The following is a 21,820-nucleotide window of genomic DNA, read 5'->3' as shown; positions in this document are numbered from 1 at the left end:
AGCAAGCATATTGGCCACAAAGAACCTTGAGGTCATGGTTGTGGACCGGAGAGCATAGGGAAGGGGCAAAGAGAGGGTATTAGCCCCTTTCTGAGACAGTTGATGGATGGATGTGGTGGGCTGCGGAGACGATGGGGGCAACTGACGGGAGTGTCCTCTCTGGCTCACATTAGATGGGAACCCAAATTTAGAGCAGGTAGGGAAAACGCTACATTTGTGAGATGGGAACAGAGGGGAGTGGTAAGGTTTAGAGATGTGCTGCATGGGAGTGGAATGTGTACTTTTGAGGAGGTGCGAGAGAGGCATGGGATCCCAGAGGGAGACAGATTTACACATATACAACTAACCCATTTCATGGGAAAACAGAGATGGAGGGGAGGGATACCCCGGGAGAGAGAGACTATGATAAAATGAGAAGAACGGTAAAAAAAAAACATAGGGGGGCAACTGAGAGAGTAAAAACTGTACAACAGGCGTGGACGCTGTTCAAAAATACCATCCTGGAGGCCCAGGCCATACATATTCCGCGAATTAGAAAAGAAAGACGGAAGTCCAAAAGACACCCGGCCTGGTTGAAAAGTGAGGTGAAGGAAGCTATTAGGGCTAAAAGAAACGCCTTCAGAAAATGGAAGAAGGAACCGTCTGAAAATAACAAGAAACAGCATAAGAAGTGTCAAAGCAAATGCAAGGCGCAGATTAAGAAGGCCAAGAGGGAGTATGAAAAAAAGATAGCATTAGAGGCAAAAAAACATAGTAAAAATGTTTTTCGGTATATTAAAAGCAGGAAGCCGGCAAAAGAATCGGTTGGGCCGCTGGATGACCGAGGGGTAAAAGGGGCGATCAAGGAAGACAAAGACGTAGCAGAGAGACTGAATGAATTCTTTGCTTCGGTCTTCACCGAGGAAGATTTGGGTGGGATACCGGTGTCGGAAATGGTTTTTCAAGCGGACGAGTCGGAGAAACTTACTGACTTCACGGTAAACCTGGAGGACGTAATGGGGCAGTTCGGCAAACTGAAGAGTAGCAAATCTCCTGGACCGGATGGTATTCATCCTAGAGTACTGATAGAACTGAAAAACGAGCTTGCGGAGCTACTGCTAGTGATATGCAACTTATCCTTAAAATCGAGCGTGGTACCGGAAGATTGGAAGGTGGCCAATGTAACGCCCATTTTTAAAAAAGGCTCCAGGGGAGATCCGGGAAATTATAGACCGGTGAGTCTGACGTCGGTGCCGGGGAAAATGGTAGAGGCTATTATTAAAAACAAAATTACAGAGCACATCCGAGGACATGGATTACTGAGACCGAGTCAGCATGGCTTTTGTGTGGGGAAATCTTGCCTGACCAATTTACTTCACTTCTTTGAAGGAGTGAACAAACATGTGGACAAAGGGGAGTCGGTTGATATTGTGTATCTGGATTTTCAAAAGGCGTTTGACAAGGTACCTCAGGAAAGGCTATAGAGGAAATTGGAGGGTCATGGGATAGGAGGAAATGTCCTATTGTGGATTAAAAACTGGTTGAAGGATAGGAAACAGAGAGTGGGGTTAAATGGGCAGTATTCACAATGGAGAAGGGTAGTTAGTGGGGTTCCTCAGGGGTCCGTGCTAGGACCGCTGCTTTTTAATATATTTATAAATGATTTAGAGATGGGAGTAACTAGCGAGGTAATTAAATTTGCTGATGACACAAAGTTATTCAAAGTCGTTAAATCGCGACAGGATTGTGAAAAATTACAAGAGGACCTTACGAGACTGGGAGACTGGGTGGCTAAATGGCAGATGATGTTTAATGTGAGCAAGTGCAAGGTGATGCATGTGGGAAAAAAGAACCCGAATTATAGCTACGTCATGCAAGGTTCCACGTTAGGAGTTACGGACCAAGAAAGGGATCTGGGTGTCGTCGTCGATAACACACTGAAACCTTCTGCTCAGTGTGCTGCTGCGGCTAAGAAAGCGAATAGAATGTTGGGTATTATTAGGAAAGGTATGGAAAACAGGTGTGAGGATGTTATAATGCCGTTGTATCGCTCCATGGTGCGACCGCACCTTGAGTATTGTGTTCAATTCTGGTCGCCGCATCTCAAGAAAGATATAGTAGAATTGGAAAAGGTGCAGCGAAGGGCGACTAAAATGATTGCGGGGATGGGACGACTTCCCTATGAAGAAAGACTAAGGAGGCTAGGGCTATACAGCTTGGAGAAGAGACGGCTGAGGGGAGACATGATAGAGGTATATAAAATAATGAGTGAAGTGGAACAGGTGGATGTGAAGTGTCTGTTCACGCTTTCCAAAAATACTAGGACTAGGGGGCATGCGATGAAACTACAGTGTAGTAAATTTAAAACAAATCGGAGAAAGTTTTTCTTCACCCAACGTGTAATTAAACTCTGGAATTCGTTGCCGGAGAAAGTGGTGAAGGCGGTTAGCTTAGCAGAGTTTAAAAAGGGGTTGGACGGATTCCTAAAGGACAAGTCCATAAACCGCTACTAAACGGACTTGGAAAAATCCAAAATTCCAGGAATAACATGTATAGAATGTTTGTACGTTTGGGAAGCTTGCCAGGTGCCCTTGGCCTGGATTGGCCGCTGTCGTGGACAGGATGCTGGGCTCAATGGACCCTTGGTCTTTTCCCAGTATGGCATTGTTGGAATGTAATTGTATTTTACATGCATTGCCTGTCACCTATTATTTCTCTGTGATTACTCTGTGACCTCTGATGTGAATTACTTAGAGAGGTCACACAGCTATGCAACTTCCTGTGGGGGTTAGATGCAGCAGATGCAGCACATGGAGCACATGGAGCTCATGATCTCTCCTAACCTGAGAGGATCTATGGTGGTGTGAGCATCCATTACCATCTAAGCACATGGAAGGAGCTGATAATACAAATGTATAGTAATATGTATATATAAGCCTGTCTGATTATAATCTAACTACAAACTGTGAGTAAACAGATGTTTTGTTACTTCAACTTTAAAGTGACTCAGCAGTGAATTATTCAGGGGTGAATGAGAGAGAGATGAAGAAAGAAATTAACATTTCTAAAGCTGAAGCTGTGTGTACTAAAATCTGCTAATTATTTACTACAAATAATCCAACAAAAGGGTTATGGGCCCAGGGCCAGGAATTGAAAAAAAGAAGAGAAATATTACCAGGCAAAAAAAAAAAGGCCACATTTTTCTCTTAAGTTTTAAAGGAAAGATTCAGTCTGTCTCTCTCTCCCCCCACACAGCAGACAGAAGGCTAAGAAAATGGCTGAGGGAAGAAATTCACCATTGTTCTATTCTCTCAAGGTGCCTAAATTAACTGAGTTTAATTATCGGCAGTGGGAATTAAGATTCATATGTCTCCTTCGAGCAAAAGGATTAAATATATGCTTAGACCAAGACAGAACAGCTGAAAATATGGCTGAATGGGACAATGCAAACTATTATGTGAAGTGCATGCTTTTGGAAGCTCTCTCAGAGAAACAAGCCATATTAGTGGAGGGAAAAGATACACCAAAGGACATTTTACATAAACTGAGAACTATGTATGCAACTACATATGCAAAGCAGCAACCAATTTGGTTGGCAGAGTTGAATGAAACCAAATTAAGGGATAAAAGTAAATGTAATGATCACATTATGCATCTTATGTCTTCATTTCAAAAGCTAGAACTTTCTGGAATTCCCATGTGTGATGCATTGAAAAGAGCATTTCTTTTTACCTCACTATCAAAGAAGTTTGATGTTTTTAGGTCTGTAAATGAGGCCATTGAAGGGCAATCTTTTGAACAGGCAACATCAAAACTAAGGCAGGAATGCATAATAAATGATTCTGAGGAGATGTGTTCTCAAAGCAAGTCAGAGAGAAATGAAACAAATTTCTTGGCAAAGAACAGAGGAAGGCGGAGCTATGGGAAAACTCCACCCAAGGGCAAGCTGATTTGCTACTCATGTGGAAAGGAGGGACATGTATCTAAATGGTGTAAGGAAACACAAAACACTCCCTCTAGCTCACCTAAGCCAATGGAACTAAAGAATTTTCAAACCAGGAAATGTATGAAGGACAAAGATAAAAACAAGGGCTTTCTAATGGCAGAAAAATCTTTGACTATGGTAAATAATAATTCAAATGAAAGTACTTGGATTTTGGATTCAGGGAACACATGCCATTTAACCAATTGTAAGAATTTCTTTCAGGAAATGTGTCCAGAGGAAGGTATTCTTAAAACTGCAAACGCAGGGACTGCTAAGATCCAAGCAAAAGGTATTGGATTCTTAAAATGCAAAGTGTCTAATGAAGTTAAAGAAATTCCTGTAAGTGATGTCTTGTATATTCCCCAAGCAGTTTGCAATATGCTTAGTGTATCTACATTAGATAAGAAGGGATTTGCGATTCATTTTGAAAACAGTAAGTGCACAATCTCTAAAAATGATGAAGTGTATGCTGAAGCTTTTATGCATAATGATGTTTATAAGCTGAACATTTCAGGTGAAGCCTCACATATGGCGCAAGTAAGGAAGAATGATGGTAAATGTAGTCCGGAAATCTGGCACCGCCGCCTGGGACATCGTGATTTTAAGGTGATCCAGGATCTTTACAGTAAGCAACTGGCCACCGGCATTCAGATAAGTGCAGATGCTGGTAAAATGGAGAAATGCATAGACTGTGTTACTCAAAAAGGTGTGAGACCCTCATTTCCTGCATACACAGGAAATAGGAGTAATAAAGTACTGGACTTAATACACAGTGACTTATGTGGACCGTTTAATATCCCATCATTGGGAAATAACAGATTTGTGCTAATATTCTTGGATGATTTCTCTAGATATTGTGTGGCCTATTTGCTGAAAGAAAAAAGTCAAGTCACAGACATGCTGAAGAAATACGTAGCCATGGTGAGCAATAAATTTGAAAGAAAACCAAAGGTTCTTCAGACCGACAATGGTGGTGAGTTCACTTCACAAAGCATGCGCACATTTCTAGAACAAGAAGGCATTCAGCATATCACAACAGTAGCTTATACACCAGAGCAAAATTCTGTTGCAGAGAGAAAATTTAGGTCACTTGTGGAAATGACCAGATGTATGCTGTCAGATAGCAATCTCCCTAAAAGACTATGGGGGGAAGCCATTCTCACAGCAGTGTACCTACAAAACAGAATGCCAACTAAAGGCGCTGAGCGCACACCACATGAGACATGGCATGGTAGGAAGCCAAACCTGTCACACATAAGAACATTTGGAAGTACAGCATATGCTCATGTACCAAAGCAAAGAAGGCATAAGCTGGATTCCACAACAGAAAGGGGCATTTTAGTTGGCTATACTCCAGGACACAAAGGATATAGAATTTTGAATCTGAAAACTGGCATTGTTGGCATAAGACATGTTACATATTTTGATGAAAACAAAAGGGTTGATAAAGGCTGGATTATCCCAGATGAGCCTGATCATCCAGAATATGAAACTAGAACCATAATAGACATGCCAGTGTATATAAATGCCATACCAAGGCAGATGTCTGAAAGCAACTCACCTGTATCTAACGAGGAACAGGCAGAGGAAGCAGACACAGAAAGGATCATTGAAGAAGACAGTACAGTTGGAGAAGGGGAATCAATTGGAGAAGAACTCTCAGATTTAGAGGATGCGGAAAGGTCAGACCAACCTGTTGTCAGACGCTCATCCAGGGAAAACAAAGGTGTTCCACCCCCAAGACTGTCTTACCTAACAAAGTCAGCAGAAGCTCAAGAGCCCTTAACATGGGATGAGATTGAGAAAATGCCAGCAGAAGAAGCTGCTGAATGGCATAAAGCTGCACAAGAAGAAATTGATGCATTGGATAAAAATAATACTTGGATTCTTACAAAATTACCTCCTGGCAAGAAAGCTATAGGATGCAAATGGGTATTCAAGTTAAAAAGGAATGCACAAGGAAAAGTGGAAAGGTATAAAGCCAGATTAGTGGCAAAGGGATATCTTCAAAAATATGGAGAAGATTTTGATGAAGTGTTTGCACCTGTAGTGAAACACACGACAATTAGAACACTTCTGAGCATTGCAGTCTCAAAAGGCATGCAAGTCAACCACATTGATGTGAAAACAGCATTTCTTCACGGAGATATAACTGAAGACTTGTACATGGAACAGCCAACAGGTTTCATAAATACAAAACAAAGACAGCTAGTGTGTAAATTAAACAAAGGTCTTTGTGGATTAAAGCAAAGTGCAGAATGTTGGAATGAAAAATTGCATGAAATATTGACAAATTTAGAATTTAAGCAAGGTGAAGCAGATAAATGCTTGTACACTAGGTGCAGAAATGGACAATATGCATACATTTTAGCTTTTGTTGATGATCTGCTCATTGCAAGCAAAAGTGAGCAAGAGTACAAGGGCATTGTAAAGTGTTTAAACCACAATGTTGAGATAAAAGAACTTGGTAATGTGTCATACTATCTTGGTATAGAAATTGAGAAACAAAATGATGGTTCTTATCTTCTAAGCCAGAAGCAGAAAATAAATGAGCTTATTGAAAGTTTAGGTATGCAAGATGCCCAAGTTGTAAGCACTCCCATGATCACTGATTTTCTGAAGGATGAAACAGTAAGAGAACCTTTACCAGATAACATCCAATATAGATCAGCCATAGGTAAGCTTTTATATCTAGCTACCACATACAGGGCTGATATAGCAAATGCAGTAGGAATTTTGAGCAGAAGGGTCAGCTCACCTACCAAATCAGATTGGACTGCAGTTAAAAGGATGGTAAGGTATTTAAAGGGTACCATTGATTGTAAATTAAAGATTTCAGCCAATAGTAATCCAAAACTAATATGTTACTGTGATTCAGATTGGGCAGGGGATCATTCTGATTATAAATCCACAAGTGGATATGTGTTTATGTATGGAAATGTACAAATTTCATGGGCCAGTCATAAACAAAGTATTGTGAGTTTGTCTTCTACAGAAGCTGAATACGTGGCCGCATCGGAAGCGTGCAGAGAACTGATGTGGATTGAAAAACTTTTGCTGGATTTTGGAATAGCTGAAAAGAGACCAATCCAGATAATGGAAGATAATCAGAGCTGCATCCGACTGTCACAGAATGACAAGGTTCAGTCACGCACCAAGCACATCGCAACGAAATACCACAACGTGCGAGAGTTGGCGAAAGAAGGGGTCATCAGTCTACACTATTGTCACACCAGTGAGATGACAGCTGACATCATGACCAAACCGTTACCCAGAGAACATTTTGTGAATCTGCGTATAAAGCTTGGACTTTGTATGAATAAATAATTGCATGACAGTTATGCATGAGAAGGGGTTTGTTGGAATGTAATTGTATTTTACATGCATTGCCTGTCACCTATTATTTCTCTGTGATTACTCTGTGACCTCTGATGTGAATTACTTAGAGAGGTCACACAGCTATGCAACTTCCTGTGGGGGTTAGATGCAGCAGATGCAGCACATGGAGCACATGGAGCTCATGATCTCTCCTAACCTGAGAGGATCTATGGTGGTGTGAGCATCCATTACCATCTAAGCACATGGAAGGAGCTGATAATACAAATGTATAGTAATATGTATATATAAGCCTGTCTGATTATAATCTAACTACAAACTGTGAGTAAACAGATGTTTTGTTACTTCAACTTTAAGTGACTCAGCAGTGAATTATTCAGGGGTGAATGAGAGAGAGATGAAGAAAGAAATTAACATTTCTAAAGCTGAAGCTGTGTGTACTAAAATCTGCTAATTATTTACTACAAATAATCCAACAGGCATTACTTATGTACTTAATCTGTGGACATTGTTGGGGAAGGTCCCAAAAACAATCTCGGTGGTATACCGATTTATCCAAGGGGATGAAGACCGGGCATACCCATTCCAAGAAGTGTGGGAAAGGGATTTGCAATATCAATTTACGGAGCAGGAATGGGAAAACATATGTGGGGAAGTACAGAAAGCGTCTGTCTGTGTGTTAATACAGGAGAATGCCTATAAAGTCCTCTCGCGGTGGTACTACACACCGGAGAGGTTGTAAAAAAATACCCAGGGACATCGGATGGGTGTTGGAGATGCAAAGCACAGACGGGCACATTTCTCCATGTGTGGTGGACATGCCCGGGGGTGGTAACATTTTGGCAAGCAGTGATGAAAGCGTCGGTCCGTATAATGGGGGTATTCCTAGTGTGCAGTCTACGGGTATGCTTATTGGGAATGTACAATGAGCGAGAGGTGTGGGAGGAGAGTAAAATGTTGCGCTGGGGACTGGCAGCAGCTAAGTGCCTTATCGCGCACTGCTGGAAATCAGTGCCCCCCCCCCCCCCCCAGATATAGGGGACTGGAAGATTAAAGTAAGGCAACTGTGGTACATGGAGCAGCTAACGGTATATAGAAGGGAGGGAGAACTCAAACGCAAGAGGGGATGGACAAGGATACAGCATATGATAGAGCATCTCTAAAGGGGGTCAGGCATACATTCTGGGGGGGGGGGGGGGAGGGGGGAGGTCCGACCATTCAACAGTAAAAGATAAATAGAGTAATAAACAAGGGGGAAACACAGGGGATTCCAAGTGTGGAGGGAATTGGACAAGGGAATCAGGTGGGACTAGAGGGAAGAAAATGTGGTTTGTATTTGGAAATATGTGGACAGCCTGCCTGTTGAGATAATGTTCAGAGATAGATAGATTGTTGGATATAAATGTAAGTAATCAAAAAGAAGTAATTAGAAGAAGTAGTTGATTAGTCTGAATGTAAAGATAAAGAACAGAGACAGGCACAAGAATTGATGTTTAATTGATGTTTATTTAAGGATGGAAGTTTACAAATGTAAACATATGATAAAATAAAACAATAAAAAATGTAAAGTTAAAAAAAAAAAATCACAAAAAAAAGAAAGATAAAAAAAAAACATAGATCTTATCTCATACCCCTGGAGCATATTACTCATTATACACCCTTCCCAATTATTACTTATCATGACAGAACATTTCTCCTAACGGTTCCCTTAAAAATATAATCGCCATTACATGATAACCTTGCTAGCACCCATTTCATTTGTGTGAGAAACGGGCCTTTTTTTACTAGTGTGAGACTAATTGGTTGCTGTCCTCTGAGAACATCTGCTACAGGTAAATAACTTTCCTTTTTCTGACTTGGCATTTGTCCAGACTGTTTTGCATAAATGATATTTTATAAATGCACTTTAGTATAATACTCTTTAGCAGTAATATATTTAGCAAAGTTTCTCTGAAGTGTCTCACACAAACTTTCTTTTAATATTACAGGTACTTAATATTTTATTACCCGCGCAACATGTTCTACAAGTGTTGTTCCTTTCTGCCACTTCGACTTATGCTAGCTGGAATGAAGGAGGTGACCAGGACATGGAAAATAGTAAATGGCGTACTGCATGCTAACAGTCGTTTTAGTAATGCTTGGATAATCATGATCGCTATCGGCTGGGTGAGAGGTATGGTAGCATGCAAGGGCTTGTAGCAGACAAACTATCATGTTTAAAACATTTTGGACCCAATATTCAGAAAATGCTAATTTTATTTGTGCCCTATTTTTAGGCAAATTTAGGAGCATAACTTTTTCAGCTGAAAATTCATCTTAATTTAGGAGCTTAAAAGTTAACCCACAGATTCGATATAGATTGCTAACCTCTGCCCCCTACCACCCCCCTGGTGACAAGGGGCTTCAGGGCAAGAAGGAAAGCCTGAGGAGGCTCCAGCAAAGGCACTCACTATGCCTGGCTGAGCTCAGGAGCTCTGTAGCCACCCCTTCAACACATTGGGATTGAGAGTGAAACCAGGAGCTGGAATCCAGCTCAGAGACAGCACAGCAGAGCCCAGCTGGACCCTTGTTTTGTCAGAGACTGCTGTTTAGTGCTGCACCTGACCCACCCTTTTCCACCCCCCCAACACAGCAACTCACAGGACAGGAGGGCTAGATGCCTGCTTTCAATTCCTAACCATCACCAATCTCCTATCTCTCATTCCCACTTCAGTAATTCCTGTTAGTCTGTCCAACTCAGATTGTGGAATATGCTAGTTTATGCTGATTAAGTCTGCCCTGGCTAGATCCTAAGCTGTGCTGAATGGGAAGGCTATTGTGCTGCATGCAGAGTCTAACTTCTTAGGATTTCAGGTTCATTTTTGAAGAATTTGAGGAGGGGCTATCTCTGTTCTACATGTGTGACTGCAAGGCCAAGTGTCTGAATAGGGATCTGTTTGTTAGATTCTGAAATTTTGATAACACATTGTTTTTCAGAGTTGGCAAGACTGTCTGTTCTCCTAATTCCTGGTCTGTGTGCTAAGTTATTTTTCTTCTATACTGGTGTAATATTTTCAATGATGCCATGGCTGGTAAAAGGGGTGTGTCTACTGTGGGGGCGGATCCATAGTGATCCCGCCCCTGGATGGGTAGGGGCGCCGACTAATAGACTGCAGGAGGGCGCTAGAAACCCTAGGGCTGGCACTGGCTGTAAGCTTTCTGTTGGCAATTAATATTTCTTCAGGCCACAGTATTTCATATCAGAGTGTTTTTATTCTAGCAATTTGCTTAGCAATAGTTAAAATATGGCAGAATGCCCCCCTTTTATTTATTTTTTTATTTGTGACATGCTATGGTTTTCTTCTTACTCTGTTCCAATGTGTCATTATGCTCTGAATTCTTTCCGCCAGAAATTCAAAGCCTCCGCCATTCTCTGGCATTCTCATTAAGTCAGCTGACAAGTTTCCTCGGCAGCTTTCTCTCATGCTTTTATACTAATCTGCTTTCTCTTTCAGTTTTCAGTACTAAGTGCAACATTATTACATAGTAACGTAGTAACATAGTAGATGACGGCAGAAAAAGACCTGCATGGTCCATCCAGTCTGCCCAAGACAAACTCATATGTGTATACCTTACCTTGAATTTGTACCTGTCCTTTTCAGGGCACTGACTGTATAAGTCTGGCCAGCAGTATTTCCCGCCTCCCAACCACCAGTCCCGCCTCCCATCATCGGCTCTGGTACAGACCGTATAAGTCTGCCCTACCACCAACCCCTCTTCCCCCCACCTGCTCCGCCACCCAATTTCAGCTAAGCTTCTGAGGATCCATTTCTTATGCACAGGATTCCTTTATGCATATCCCACGCATGTTTGAACTCCGTTACCGTTTTCATCTCCACCACCTCCCAAACGTTATTAGTTTTGTAAAAAAAAAAAACAAGGGAATTAGAAGAGAACTAGTTTGTCTTTCTGGGCTTTTACTGTTGCTAGAACAAGTGTCGGGTGGTTTTCTGCCTTCTTTTTCACTTCCCTTTTAGTCACAGCACTATGGAGCTCTTTCTGTTTAATGTGTTTCTCTTCCTGCTGTGTAACCTGAAGTTAATTACAAGGGAGCAGCCAGGCGTTTTCTTGCTTTCTCAGCTTATAGCGGTTGCTGTGTCATACTTTCATTTTCCTTCTGACATTCAAGTTCTGTCATTTCCTTGTATGTACATGCAGTGTTGGGCAGTAATATTTATTTATTTATTGTGAACATTTATTTCTCCGAGGACAAGCAGGCTGCTTGTTCTCACGACTGGGTTGACGTCCACGGCAGCCCCCACCAACCGGAAGAAAAACTTTGCGGGCGGTCCCACACGCAAGGCACGCCCACCGCGCATGCGCGGCCGTCTTCCCGCCCGTGCGCGACCGTTCCCGCTCAGTTTTTTTGCATTCCGCGCTGGAGAGAGACGTGTTCCCATCTCTCTCTTAGTCAGCCCCGGAAACCGGATTGCAGCCTAGCCCGCGGTTTTTTTCTTGTTCGGTACGCGTTTGCGTTTATTTTCTTTGAAAAAAAAAAAACGAAAAAGAGTTTACTCGTCGTTCTTAGTCGCAAGGGCGCGTCGTCCGCGCGGTCGTTTCTTTCTTTTTCGGGTGTGCTTTTCACCGCCACCATCGACTAGTTTGACTTCGCCGACGTGATTTTTCCGTCGATGTCCTCGAAGGTCCCAAGCGGATTCAAGAAGTGTGGTCGGTGCGGCCGGCAGATCTCGCAGACTGATACTCATGCTTGGTGCCTCCAGTGCCTCGACCCGGAGCATAATTCCAAGACGTGCACCTTGTGTCTCGGCTTAAGGAAGCGGACGCAGCAGGGGCGTACCATTGGGTGGGCCTGGCTGGGCCCAGGCCCACCCAATTTCAGTCCAGGCCCGCCCAGCGCCAGCCCCAGCTCCCATTGCCGGCCACTGCTGCTTTTCCTGTTGAGCAGCAGGGCCGGCGCTACAAAAAGAAGAAGCGCTAACGCTAAGGACAAAAAATGTTTAAAAAAAAAAAAAGCGCGGCACCGGCTGGCACTGTCTAGGCAGCCTTGAGGCATTGGCTGCTGGCTCGCAGTCTCCTCCTGTCTCCTATGTCACTGCCCCTGGAGCGACGCAGGGGCAGTAACGTAAGAGAAATCTGATGCACTGAAAAGCAGCACTTTACCCTGTGTGACAAATGCATCTGATTAGCGTGACTAAATTTTGCTGGGGGAGGGGGGCAGAGAGAAAATTTTGTGCCCACCCACTTTGGGTTTAGGCCCATCCAAAATTGGCAGTCTGGCTACACCACTGGGACGCAGGTGGTGAGTGTAATTCAATAAATTGTCAAACAGGTAACGTGTTTTTATTTTATATTTCTCCTCAAAAAAGACATGAGGCAAGTTCTACGGGACCGTCTTTTTGGAACTTGCGCCGGCCCTTCGATGTTGACCTTGACGGCATCGGTGTCGACGTCCGGGTCTTCGGTGCTGGTACCGATGTCGACGGCGTCGGCGCAGACTATGGGATCGACTCCAGGAGCACAGGTACCTTTGGCCCACCGGCCTGGCGGTGGTGAGCGGCCGCGTGGGCCTTTTGCCCCGGCCACTCCCGCTGCTCAGGGCCATCGGGACCGAACCCTGTCGGATCCGATACCTTGAGGCCGGGGGGGGGGCTCCACCTCCTCCTCGTCTCTTCCGCGGAGCGCCGATGACTGACATCGCAAGAAAGCCAAGAAGCACCGTCATCGGTCACCCACGGCGCACGGGACTGGCAGCTCCGGGACATCGAGGGACGACTCGACGCCCAGGAAGCAGCAGTGCCCCTCGGTCGAAGAGGTGTCGCTGCGTGAGTCCACGGGTATCTCGGTACCGTCTCCTGGACCCGAGCAGCTTCCGGCACCGGTACCCACACTGGCCCCTTTGCCTTTCCCGACAGCGGGCCTTGACGAGTGCCTCCGAGCCATCCTTCCCGGGATCCTGGAAGGGCTGATGTGCCAGGCTCTGCCGGCACCGGGGGTGCTTGCGCCCCTGGCGCCGTTGATGGAGGCGTCGGTGGGCTCTGGCCCGATGCTGAGGCCTCCGACGCCGCTTGCGGCGCCGGTGTCGACCGCCACATAGGTGGAGTCGACGTCGATGGAGGGAGCTTCGTCCCTGCCGGCGCGGGAGTCCATCGCTTAACGCCATTATCGAGGATGTGGTTCCTCGCAGTCGAGACAGGCCCGGTTGAGGTCTGAGCTGAGAGAGCTCATGTCCGACACAGAGGAGGAGGACCCCAGATATTTCTCCTCAGAGGAGTCTGTGGGCCTTCCCTCCGACCCCACTCCTTCACCGGAGAGGAAGCTCTCGCCTCCTGAGAGCCTCTCCTTTGCCTCTTTTGTCAGGTATATCTCCATCAGCATTCCCTTTCCCATGGTTACTATGGATGACCCAAGGGCGGAGATGCTCGAAGTCCTCGACTATCCATCACCACCTAGAGAGTCTTCCACGGTGCCGTTGCACAAAGTCCTTAAGGAGACACTGCTTCGGAACTGGTTGAAGCCACTATCTAATCCCACCATCTCCAAGAAAGCGGAGTCCCAATACAGGATCCACTCAGACCCAGAGTTGATGCGGCCTCAATTGCCTCATGACTTGGCGGTCGTGGACTCTGCTCTCAAGAGGGCACGGAGTTCGAGGGATACCGCCTCGGCGCCCCCTGGGCGGGAGTCTCGCAGTCTGGACTCGTTTGGGAGGAAGGCCTATCAGTTTTCCATGCTCGTGACCAGAATACAATCATACCAGCTCTACACGAGCATCCACATGCGGAACAATGTGCGGCAACTGGCGGACCTGGTCGACAAGCTCCCACCGGAGCAGTCCAGGCCTTTTCAGGAGGTGGTCAGGCAGCTGAAGGCGTGCAGAAAGTTCCTGTCCAGGGGTATCTATGACACCTGTGATGTGGCATCTCGAACTGCGGCCCAAGGTATAGTGATGTGCAGACTCTCCTGGCTGTGTGCCTCTGACCTGGACAACCGCACCCAGCAGCGGCTGGTGGATGTCCCTTGCCGGGGGGATAACATTTTCGGCGAGAAGGTCGAGCAGTTGGTGGACCAACTACACCAGCGGGAAACCGCTCTCGACAAGCTCTCCCACCGGGCGCCTTCAGCATCCACCTCTGCAGGTGGACGTTTTTCCCCGGCCCGGCAGGCTGCACCCTACGCTTACAGCAAGCGTAGGTACACCCAGCCGGCCCGAAGGCCTTCTCAGGCACAGGGACAGTCCCAGCCCGCTCGTTCCCATCAACAACGTGCGCCTAAGCAGCCCCCTGCGCCTCCACAGCAAAAGCAGGGGACGGGCTTTTGACTGGATCCATGGGAACATAGCCGCCATCAAAGTATCCGTGCCGGACGACCTGCCGGTCGGGGGGAGGTTGAAACTTTTTCACCAAAGGTGGCCTCTCATAACCTCCGACCAGTGGGTTCTCCAAATAGTGCAGTGCGGATACACCCTGAATTTGGTCTCCACTCCACCAAATTGTCCACCGGGAGCCCAGTCCTTCAGCTCCCATCACAAGCAGGTACTTGCAGAGGAACTCTCCGCCCTTCTCAGCGCCAATGCGGTCGAGCCCGTGCCACCTGGGCAGGAAGGGCAGGGATTCTATTCCAGGTACTTCCTTGTGGAAAAGAAAACAGGGGGGATGCGCCCCATCCTAGACCTGAGAGGCCTGAACAGGTATCTGGTGCGAGAAAAGTTCAGGATGCTTTCCTTGGGCACCCTTCTCCCCATGATTCAGAAAGTCGATTGGCTTTGTTCCCTGGATTTAAAGGATGCTTATACTCACATCCCGATACTGCCAGCCCACAGACAGTATCTCCGATTCCGTCTGGGGACACGACACTTTCAGTATTGTGTGCTGCCCTTTGTGCTCGCCTCTGCATCACGGGTGTTCACGAAGTGTCTCGTGGTGGTTGCGGCGTACCTACGCAAGCTGGGGGTGCACATGTTCCCATATCTCGACGTTTGGCTGGTGAAGAGCACCTCAGAGGCTGTCGCGCCCCTTACCTGCGCCGCCATGCCCGCTGGGATGCCTCGCTCCGCGAGCAGGGGAGAGCGGGGTATCGCTGGCTGTGGGCGGCGTGGGCGGGGAGTTGTGCCAGCCTCCTGGGCTATGCCGGTTCGCCGCTTCAGCGCAATAGCGGCCGGCGATCGTCGCCGCTGCCAAGATGGCCGGCGCTCTCTAACTAGACAGTCTCTTCCGGGTGCGGGACCTGGGAGCAGAGGGACCGCCCCTTCGGGGCCCGGATTGGCTGGTCGCGGTTGGACTCCGCCTTCTCTCTAGGATCAGCCTATCCAGAGCCCCGGGGCTGGGTGTGGGCTCCTCCTTTCGAACAGCTGATGAGGGTTCTCCAGATGGAGGGGGTTATTTAAGGGCAGACGCTGGCAGAGTTCTTTGCTTCGGCTTCTGCTTGCGGATCCCTGAGTTCTGTGTTTTGGATTGCCTTCCGTTTGCCTTTGAACTACTCTTTGAACCTGGACTTTGCTTTTGCCTGCCGCCTGCCTTTGAACCTCTGATTGAACCTGGACTTTGCTTTTGCCTGCAGCCTGCCTTTGGACCTCTGATTGAACCTGGACTTTGCTTTTGCCTGCAGCCTGCCTTTGAACCTCTGATTGAACCTGGACTTTGCTTTTGCCTGCCGCCTGCCTTTGAACCTCTGATTGAACCTGGACTTTGCTTTTGCCTGCAGCCTGCCTTTGAACCTCTGATTGAACCTGGACTTTGCTTTTGCCTGCAGCCTGCCTTTGAACCTCTGATTGAACCTGGACTTTGCTTTTGCCTGCAGCCTGCCTTTGAACCTCTGATTGAACCTGGACTTTGCTTTTGCCTGCCGCCTGCCTTTTGAACCTCTGATTGAACCTGAACTTTGCTATTGCCTGCCGCCTGCCTTTGTACCACTGATTGAACCTGGACCTTGCTGTTACCTGCCACCTGTCTCGAACCACAGTCCGGGTCTGGACCTTGTCTTTGGTCCTCTGTCTGCCCTAGCCTGTCCTTCTTTGGGGACCTCTGTCCTGACTCTCCAGGTAAGATCAGAACTGTCTGGCTGCCAGACGTTGTTTGGCCCAAGGGCTCACTTTTCGTGACAGAGGCCTGACAGAAAGCCGAAGCCATGAGCTCGCCAGATAAGCCTGATCTAACTGACTTGGCCCAAGCTCTCCAACAGCAACAGGCCCAGCTCAACAGATTGTCTGGAGTACTGCAGGATGTGTGTTCCCAGATGTCAGCGCAGCGAGCACCGGCTCCTGGGGCAAGTAGGACATCCCCACCTCAGCCTGCCTTTCGTTTGCCGGAACCTCCCCGGTTTGACGGCACACCCTCCGCATGCCGCGGATTCTTGAACCAATGTCAGATGCTCTTTGACATGCAACCTGCTTCTTTTCCTACGGACAAACAGAAGATTACCTACATTATTTCATTACTCTCCGGTTCAGCTCTGGCATGGGCTTCACCTCTCTGGGAGCAACAGGATCCTCTCCTTTCGGAACTGGGAGAATTCCTGCGTCGGTTCCGCATGGTCTTCGATGTTCCAGGACGTCCCTCCTCTGCTGCAGGAGAACTACTACGGATCCAGCAAGGAAGCAGTACGGTTGGAGCCTATGCTATCCGATTCCGTACGCTGGCGGCGGAACTCAAATGGAATCAAGAGGCTCTTACGGCCATTTTCTGGCAGGGCTTGAGTGGGCGCATTAAGGACGAGTTAGCCGGCCGTGAAATCCCTAGTACTTTGGACGCTCTCATCTCCCTAAGTACTCGGATTGATGTCCGCTTCCAGGAACGAGCACGAGAACAAGTTGCCTCGCGTCCATCGCGCAGGTTTTCCCCTCAAAGACCACGAACGGTCTCTCCCCAGGAGGCTGCGGTTCCGACTGTGGAGGGATCGGAGGTACCCATGGTGATTGGCAGGCACCAACTGACAGCTGTGGAACGGACCCACCGGAGGGAGAATAAACTATGTATGTACTGCGGGAAACCTGGCCATTTTGTGAAAAGGTGTCCCAACAAACCGGGAAATGCTTAGACCCTAGCCTTGTGAAGGGGGTGGTTTTGGGTCGTCCAGGAACCCTTCCGGATAACTTAATGACAGTACCTATTATCTTACGTTGGCAAGAATACAGGATAAATACCCTCGCCTTGCTGGATTCAGGAGCAGGAGGCAACTTTATTGATGCTAGGCTACTTCAGGGCCTAGGAAGGCCAGTTATTTCCTGTAAACCAGCTCTTCAAGTCACGTCCATTCATGGCTCTACTCTACCACAGCCTATCACTCATCTCACTCTTCCGCTTCGGATGCAGGTGGGCCTTCTTCATCATGAGGAGATACAATTTCTTATTTTACCTCAGGCCATCCATCCGGTAATTCTAGGTATGCCCTGGCTGCGGCTACACGCGCCTTACATAGACTGGCCTTCGGGAGAGATCATCCAATGGAGTGGTCATTGTTTTGAAACTTGTCTTACACCAGTGCACCCTCTTCCCATTAATGTGCCAGCGCTACCTGGAACCCTCCACCCCTGTGATGCTCATCTTCCGAAGAAGTACGAGGACTTTGCTGATGTTTTTGATGTCCGGGAGGCGGATTCCCTCCCACCCCATCGCCCGTTCGATTGTCCCATTGATTTGTTGCCCGGCACTATGCTTCCTCGAGGGCGATTATATGCTTTATCCCGGGATGAATCTGCCGCCATGCGGGACTACATTCAGGATAATCTTCGTAAAGGATTCATCCGGCCATCTTCTTCTCCTGCCGGGGCGGGGTTCTTTTTTGTCTCTAAAAAGGATGGGTCCTTGCGGCCCTGCATTGACTATCGAGGGCTTAACAACATCACAGTCAAGAACCGTTACCCCCTGCCGCTTATCCCGGAGCTTTTTGATCGACTCCAGGGGGCTGTTATTTTTACTAAGCTGGATCTGCGAGGGGCCTACAACTTGATTCGTATCCGTCAGGGGGACGAGTGGAAAACTGCGTTTAACACTCACGACGGCCATTTTGAGTATCGGGTCATGCCTTTTGGACTTTGTAATGCTCCGGCTGTATTTCAGGATTTCATCAACTTCATTTTCCGGGACCTTCTGTATTCTTCAGTCATTGTTTACTTGGACGATATTTTGATCTTCTCTGCTTCGCCCCTGGACCATCCCGGGCATGTCCGCACTGTGCTTCAACGACTCCGGGATCATCGACTGTTTGCCAAGTTGGAGAAGTGTGCATTTCATCAAGCCACTATTCCTTTTTTGGGACATATTATCTCTGCCGTTGGATTACAAATGGATCCTGCTAAACTGCAGGCTATCCGGGACTGGCCTCTCCCCCAGAGTCTCCGAGCCTTACAGCGTTTTCTGGGCTTTGCTAATTACTACAGACAATTCATTCCCCATTATTCGCTCCTCACAGCTCCGTTGACAGCCCTTACTCGGAAGGGGGCGGATGTTCGGCATTGGTCTCCTGCTGCCCTGGAGGCTTTTTCTGCCTTGAAGACGGCTTTCTTGTCTGCATCCGTGCTCCGTAGTCCTGATGTCAGGAAGCCTTTCATCGTGGAGGTCGATGCCTCTGCCTTGGGGGTGGGGGCGGTGCTATCCCAGACAACTTCTTCTGGTAAGAAACATCCTTGTTTTTTTTTTTCTAAGAAATTTTCGCCAGCTGAACGAAATTATACCATCGGGGACAGAGAGCTGCTAGCTCTGAAGCTCGCCTTTCAGGAATGGCGCTACCTACTGGAGGGTGCTGCTCATCCTATAACAGTCATTACTGATCACAAAAATTTGCTTTATTTGCAAGATGCCAAACGCTTGAATCCCCGGCAGGCCCGTTGGTCACTATTTTTTGCTCGTTTTTCCTTTCATTTGGTGTTTCGTCCCGCAGAAAAAAATATACAGGCCGATGCTCTCTCCCGCGCTTTTGATGTACCTGAGGAGCCGGAGGAGCTCTATCCTATGCTCAATCCTGCGTGCCTTTCCCCTATGGTGGGGGCACCCGCCTGTCTCAAGACTCCTGTTCCTGCTCGATCTCGTCGCAAGGTCCTTCAGTGGGGTCATTCTGCTGCATTTTCGGGACATTTTGGGTTCCGTAAGACCTATCATCTTATTTCTCGTTATTTTTGGTGGCCCCACATGGCCCAGGAGATTCGGCAGTTTGTCTCTACCTGTCCTACCTGTGCCCGTACCAAGTCCTTGCCAGGTAAGCCGTGGGGGCTTCTTCAACCATTACCGGTACCCCATCTACCGTGGCAGGAGGTCTCGATGGATTTTATAACTGATCTCCCCTGTTCCAAGGGCAACACGATCATCTGGGTGGTGGTGGATCGTTTTTCTCGCATGGCTCACTTCGTCCCCATGCGGTCCCTGCCATCCGCGAAGGATCTGGCGTCACAATTTATCCAGCACATTTTTCGGCTACATGGACTGCCGCATCGTATCATCAGTGATAGAGGGTCGCAATTCACCTCTAAATTTTGGAGATCGTTATGCTCTGCCTTTGGGGTTACCACGCATTTCTCTTCAGCTTACCATCCTCAGACCAACGGCATGGCTGAACGTACTAACCAGACCCTTAAAGCTTTTCTTCGGGCCTTCACTAATGCTCGTCAAGATGATTGGACTGATCTCCTGGCCTGGGCTGAATTTGCATACAACAATAGTTTCCACTCTGCTTCCCGGACGTCACCCTTCTTCACTGTTTTTGGACGCCATCCACGGCTTCCGCCTCCAATTCCTTTGACTACAGCTCCTCCACTGATCCAGTCTACTCTCTCCACCATTCATGCAACTTGGAGGGCAGTCCGTCAGCAGTTGGGAAGGGCGGCTGCCCGGTACAAGCAAGGTGCTGATCGGCGTCGCTGTGCCGCTCCCGTATTCCAGCCGGGACAGAGAGTGTGGCTCAGCACCAAGTACCTCAAGCTTCGTCTTCCCTCCCTTAAGTTTGCTCCTCGCTTCATCGGGCCATTTTCTGTGACATCTAGAGTGGGGACAGTGGTCTATCGCCTTCACTTACCTGGTAATCTGCGCATTCACAATGCTTTTCATGTGTCTCTGCTTAAACCTTTTAGGACTTCCCACTGGCATCCTGCTCCGAAGAAGATTCTGGTTCCAGATTCTGATCCTGATCCAGAGTTCGAGGTAAAAGAGATTCTTGACTCCAAATTCCAGCGGGGTCGATTGTTTTACTTGATCTCGTGGAAGAACTTTGGTCCTGAGGATAACTCCTGGGAGCCAGTTGCTAATATCCTTGCTCCTGATTTGTTGCACGAGTTCCACTCTCGTTACCCTACTAAACCTGGACCTAGACGGAGAGGGGGGGCTTACGGGGGGGGTACTGTCGCGCCCCTTACCTGCGCCGCCATGCCCGCTGGGATGCCTCGCTCCGCGAGCAGGGGAGAGCGGGGTATCGCTGGCTGTGGGCGGCGTGGGCGGGGAGTTGTGCCAGCCTCCTGGGCTATGCCGGTTCGCCGCTTCAGCGCAATAGCGGCCGGCGATCGTCGCCGCTGCCAAGATGGCCGGCGCTCTCTAACTAGACAGTCTCTTCCGGGTGCGGGACCTGGGAGCAGAGGGACCGCCCCTTCGGGGCCCGGATTGGCTGGTCGCGGTTGGACTCCGCCTTCTCTCTAGGATCAGCCTATCCAGAGCCCCGGGGCTGGGTGTGGGCTCCTCCTTTCGAACAGCTGATGAGGGTTCTCCAGATGGAGGGGGTTATTTAAGGGCAGACGCTGGCAGAGTTCTTTGCTTCGGCTTCTGCTTGCGGATCCCTGAGTTCTGTGTTTTGGATTGCCTTCCGTTTGCCTTTGAACTACTCTTTGAACCTGGACTTTGCTTTTGCCTGCCGCCTGCCTTTGACCTCTGATTGAACCTGGACTTTGCTTTTGCCTGCAGCCTGCCTTTGGACCTCTGATTGAACCTGGACTTTGCTTTTGCCTGCAGCCTGCCTTTGAACCTCTGATTGAACCTGGACTTTGCTTTTGCCTGCCGCCTGCCTTTGAACCTCTGATTGAACCTGGACTTTGCTTTTGCCTGCAGCCTGCCTTTGAACCTCTGATTGAACCTGGACTTTGCTTTTGCCTGCAGCCTGCCTTTGAACCTCTGATTGAACCTGGACTTTGCTTTTGCCTGCCGCCTGCCTTTGAACCTCTGATTGAACCTGGACTTTGCTTTTGCCTGCCGCCTGCCTTTTGAACCTCTGATTGAACCTGAACTTTGCTATTGCCTGCCGCCTGCCTTTGTACCACTGATTGAACCTGGACCTTGCTGTTACCTGCCACCTGTCTCGAACCACAGTCCGGGTCTGGACCTTGTCTTTGGTCCTCTGTCTGCCCTAGCCTGTCCTTCTTTGGAGACCTCTGTCCTGACTCTCCAGGTAAGATCAGAACTGTCTGGCTGCCAGACGTTGTTTGGCCCAAGGGCTCACTTTTCGTGACAGAGGCCTGACAGAGGCAGGAGCTCTTCGGTCCATGCAGTGCACTATTCAACTTCTGGAGCTGCTAGGGTTTGTGATAAATTACTCGAAGTCCCATCTCCA

General features: G+C 48.0%; 1 protein-coding gene across 1 annotated transcript in view; it reads left to right on the top strand.

Annotated features, from left to right (window-relative positions):
- TMEM38B (transmembrane protein 38B) overlaps positions 1-21,820 on the top strand; it is a 469,261-nt gene that overhangs the window by 151,970 nt on the left and 295,471 nt on the right. Inside the window, exon 3 of the mRNA XM_030194322.1 lies at positions 9,289-9,473. Within this exon, the coding sequence (XP_030050182.1) occupies positions 9,289-9,473 (185 nt within the window). The remainder of the gene's footprint in view (positions 1-9,288; positions 9,474-21,820) is intronic.

The sequence above is a fragment of the Microcaecilia unicolor genome, chromosome 2 (assembly GCF_901765095.1).
Source record: "Microcaecilia unicolor chromosome 2, aMicUni1.1, whole genome shotgun sequence".
Taxonomy (NCBI): Eukaryota; Metazoa; Chordata; class Amphibia; order Gymnophiona; family Siphonopidae; genus Microcaecilia; species Microcaecilia unicolor.
This window is presented reverse-complemented; position numbering and strand designations above follow the sequence as displayed.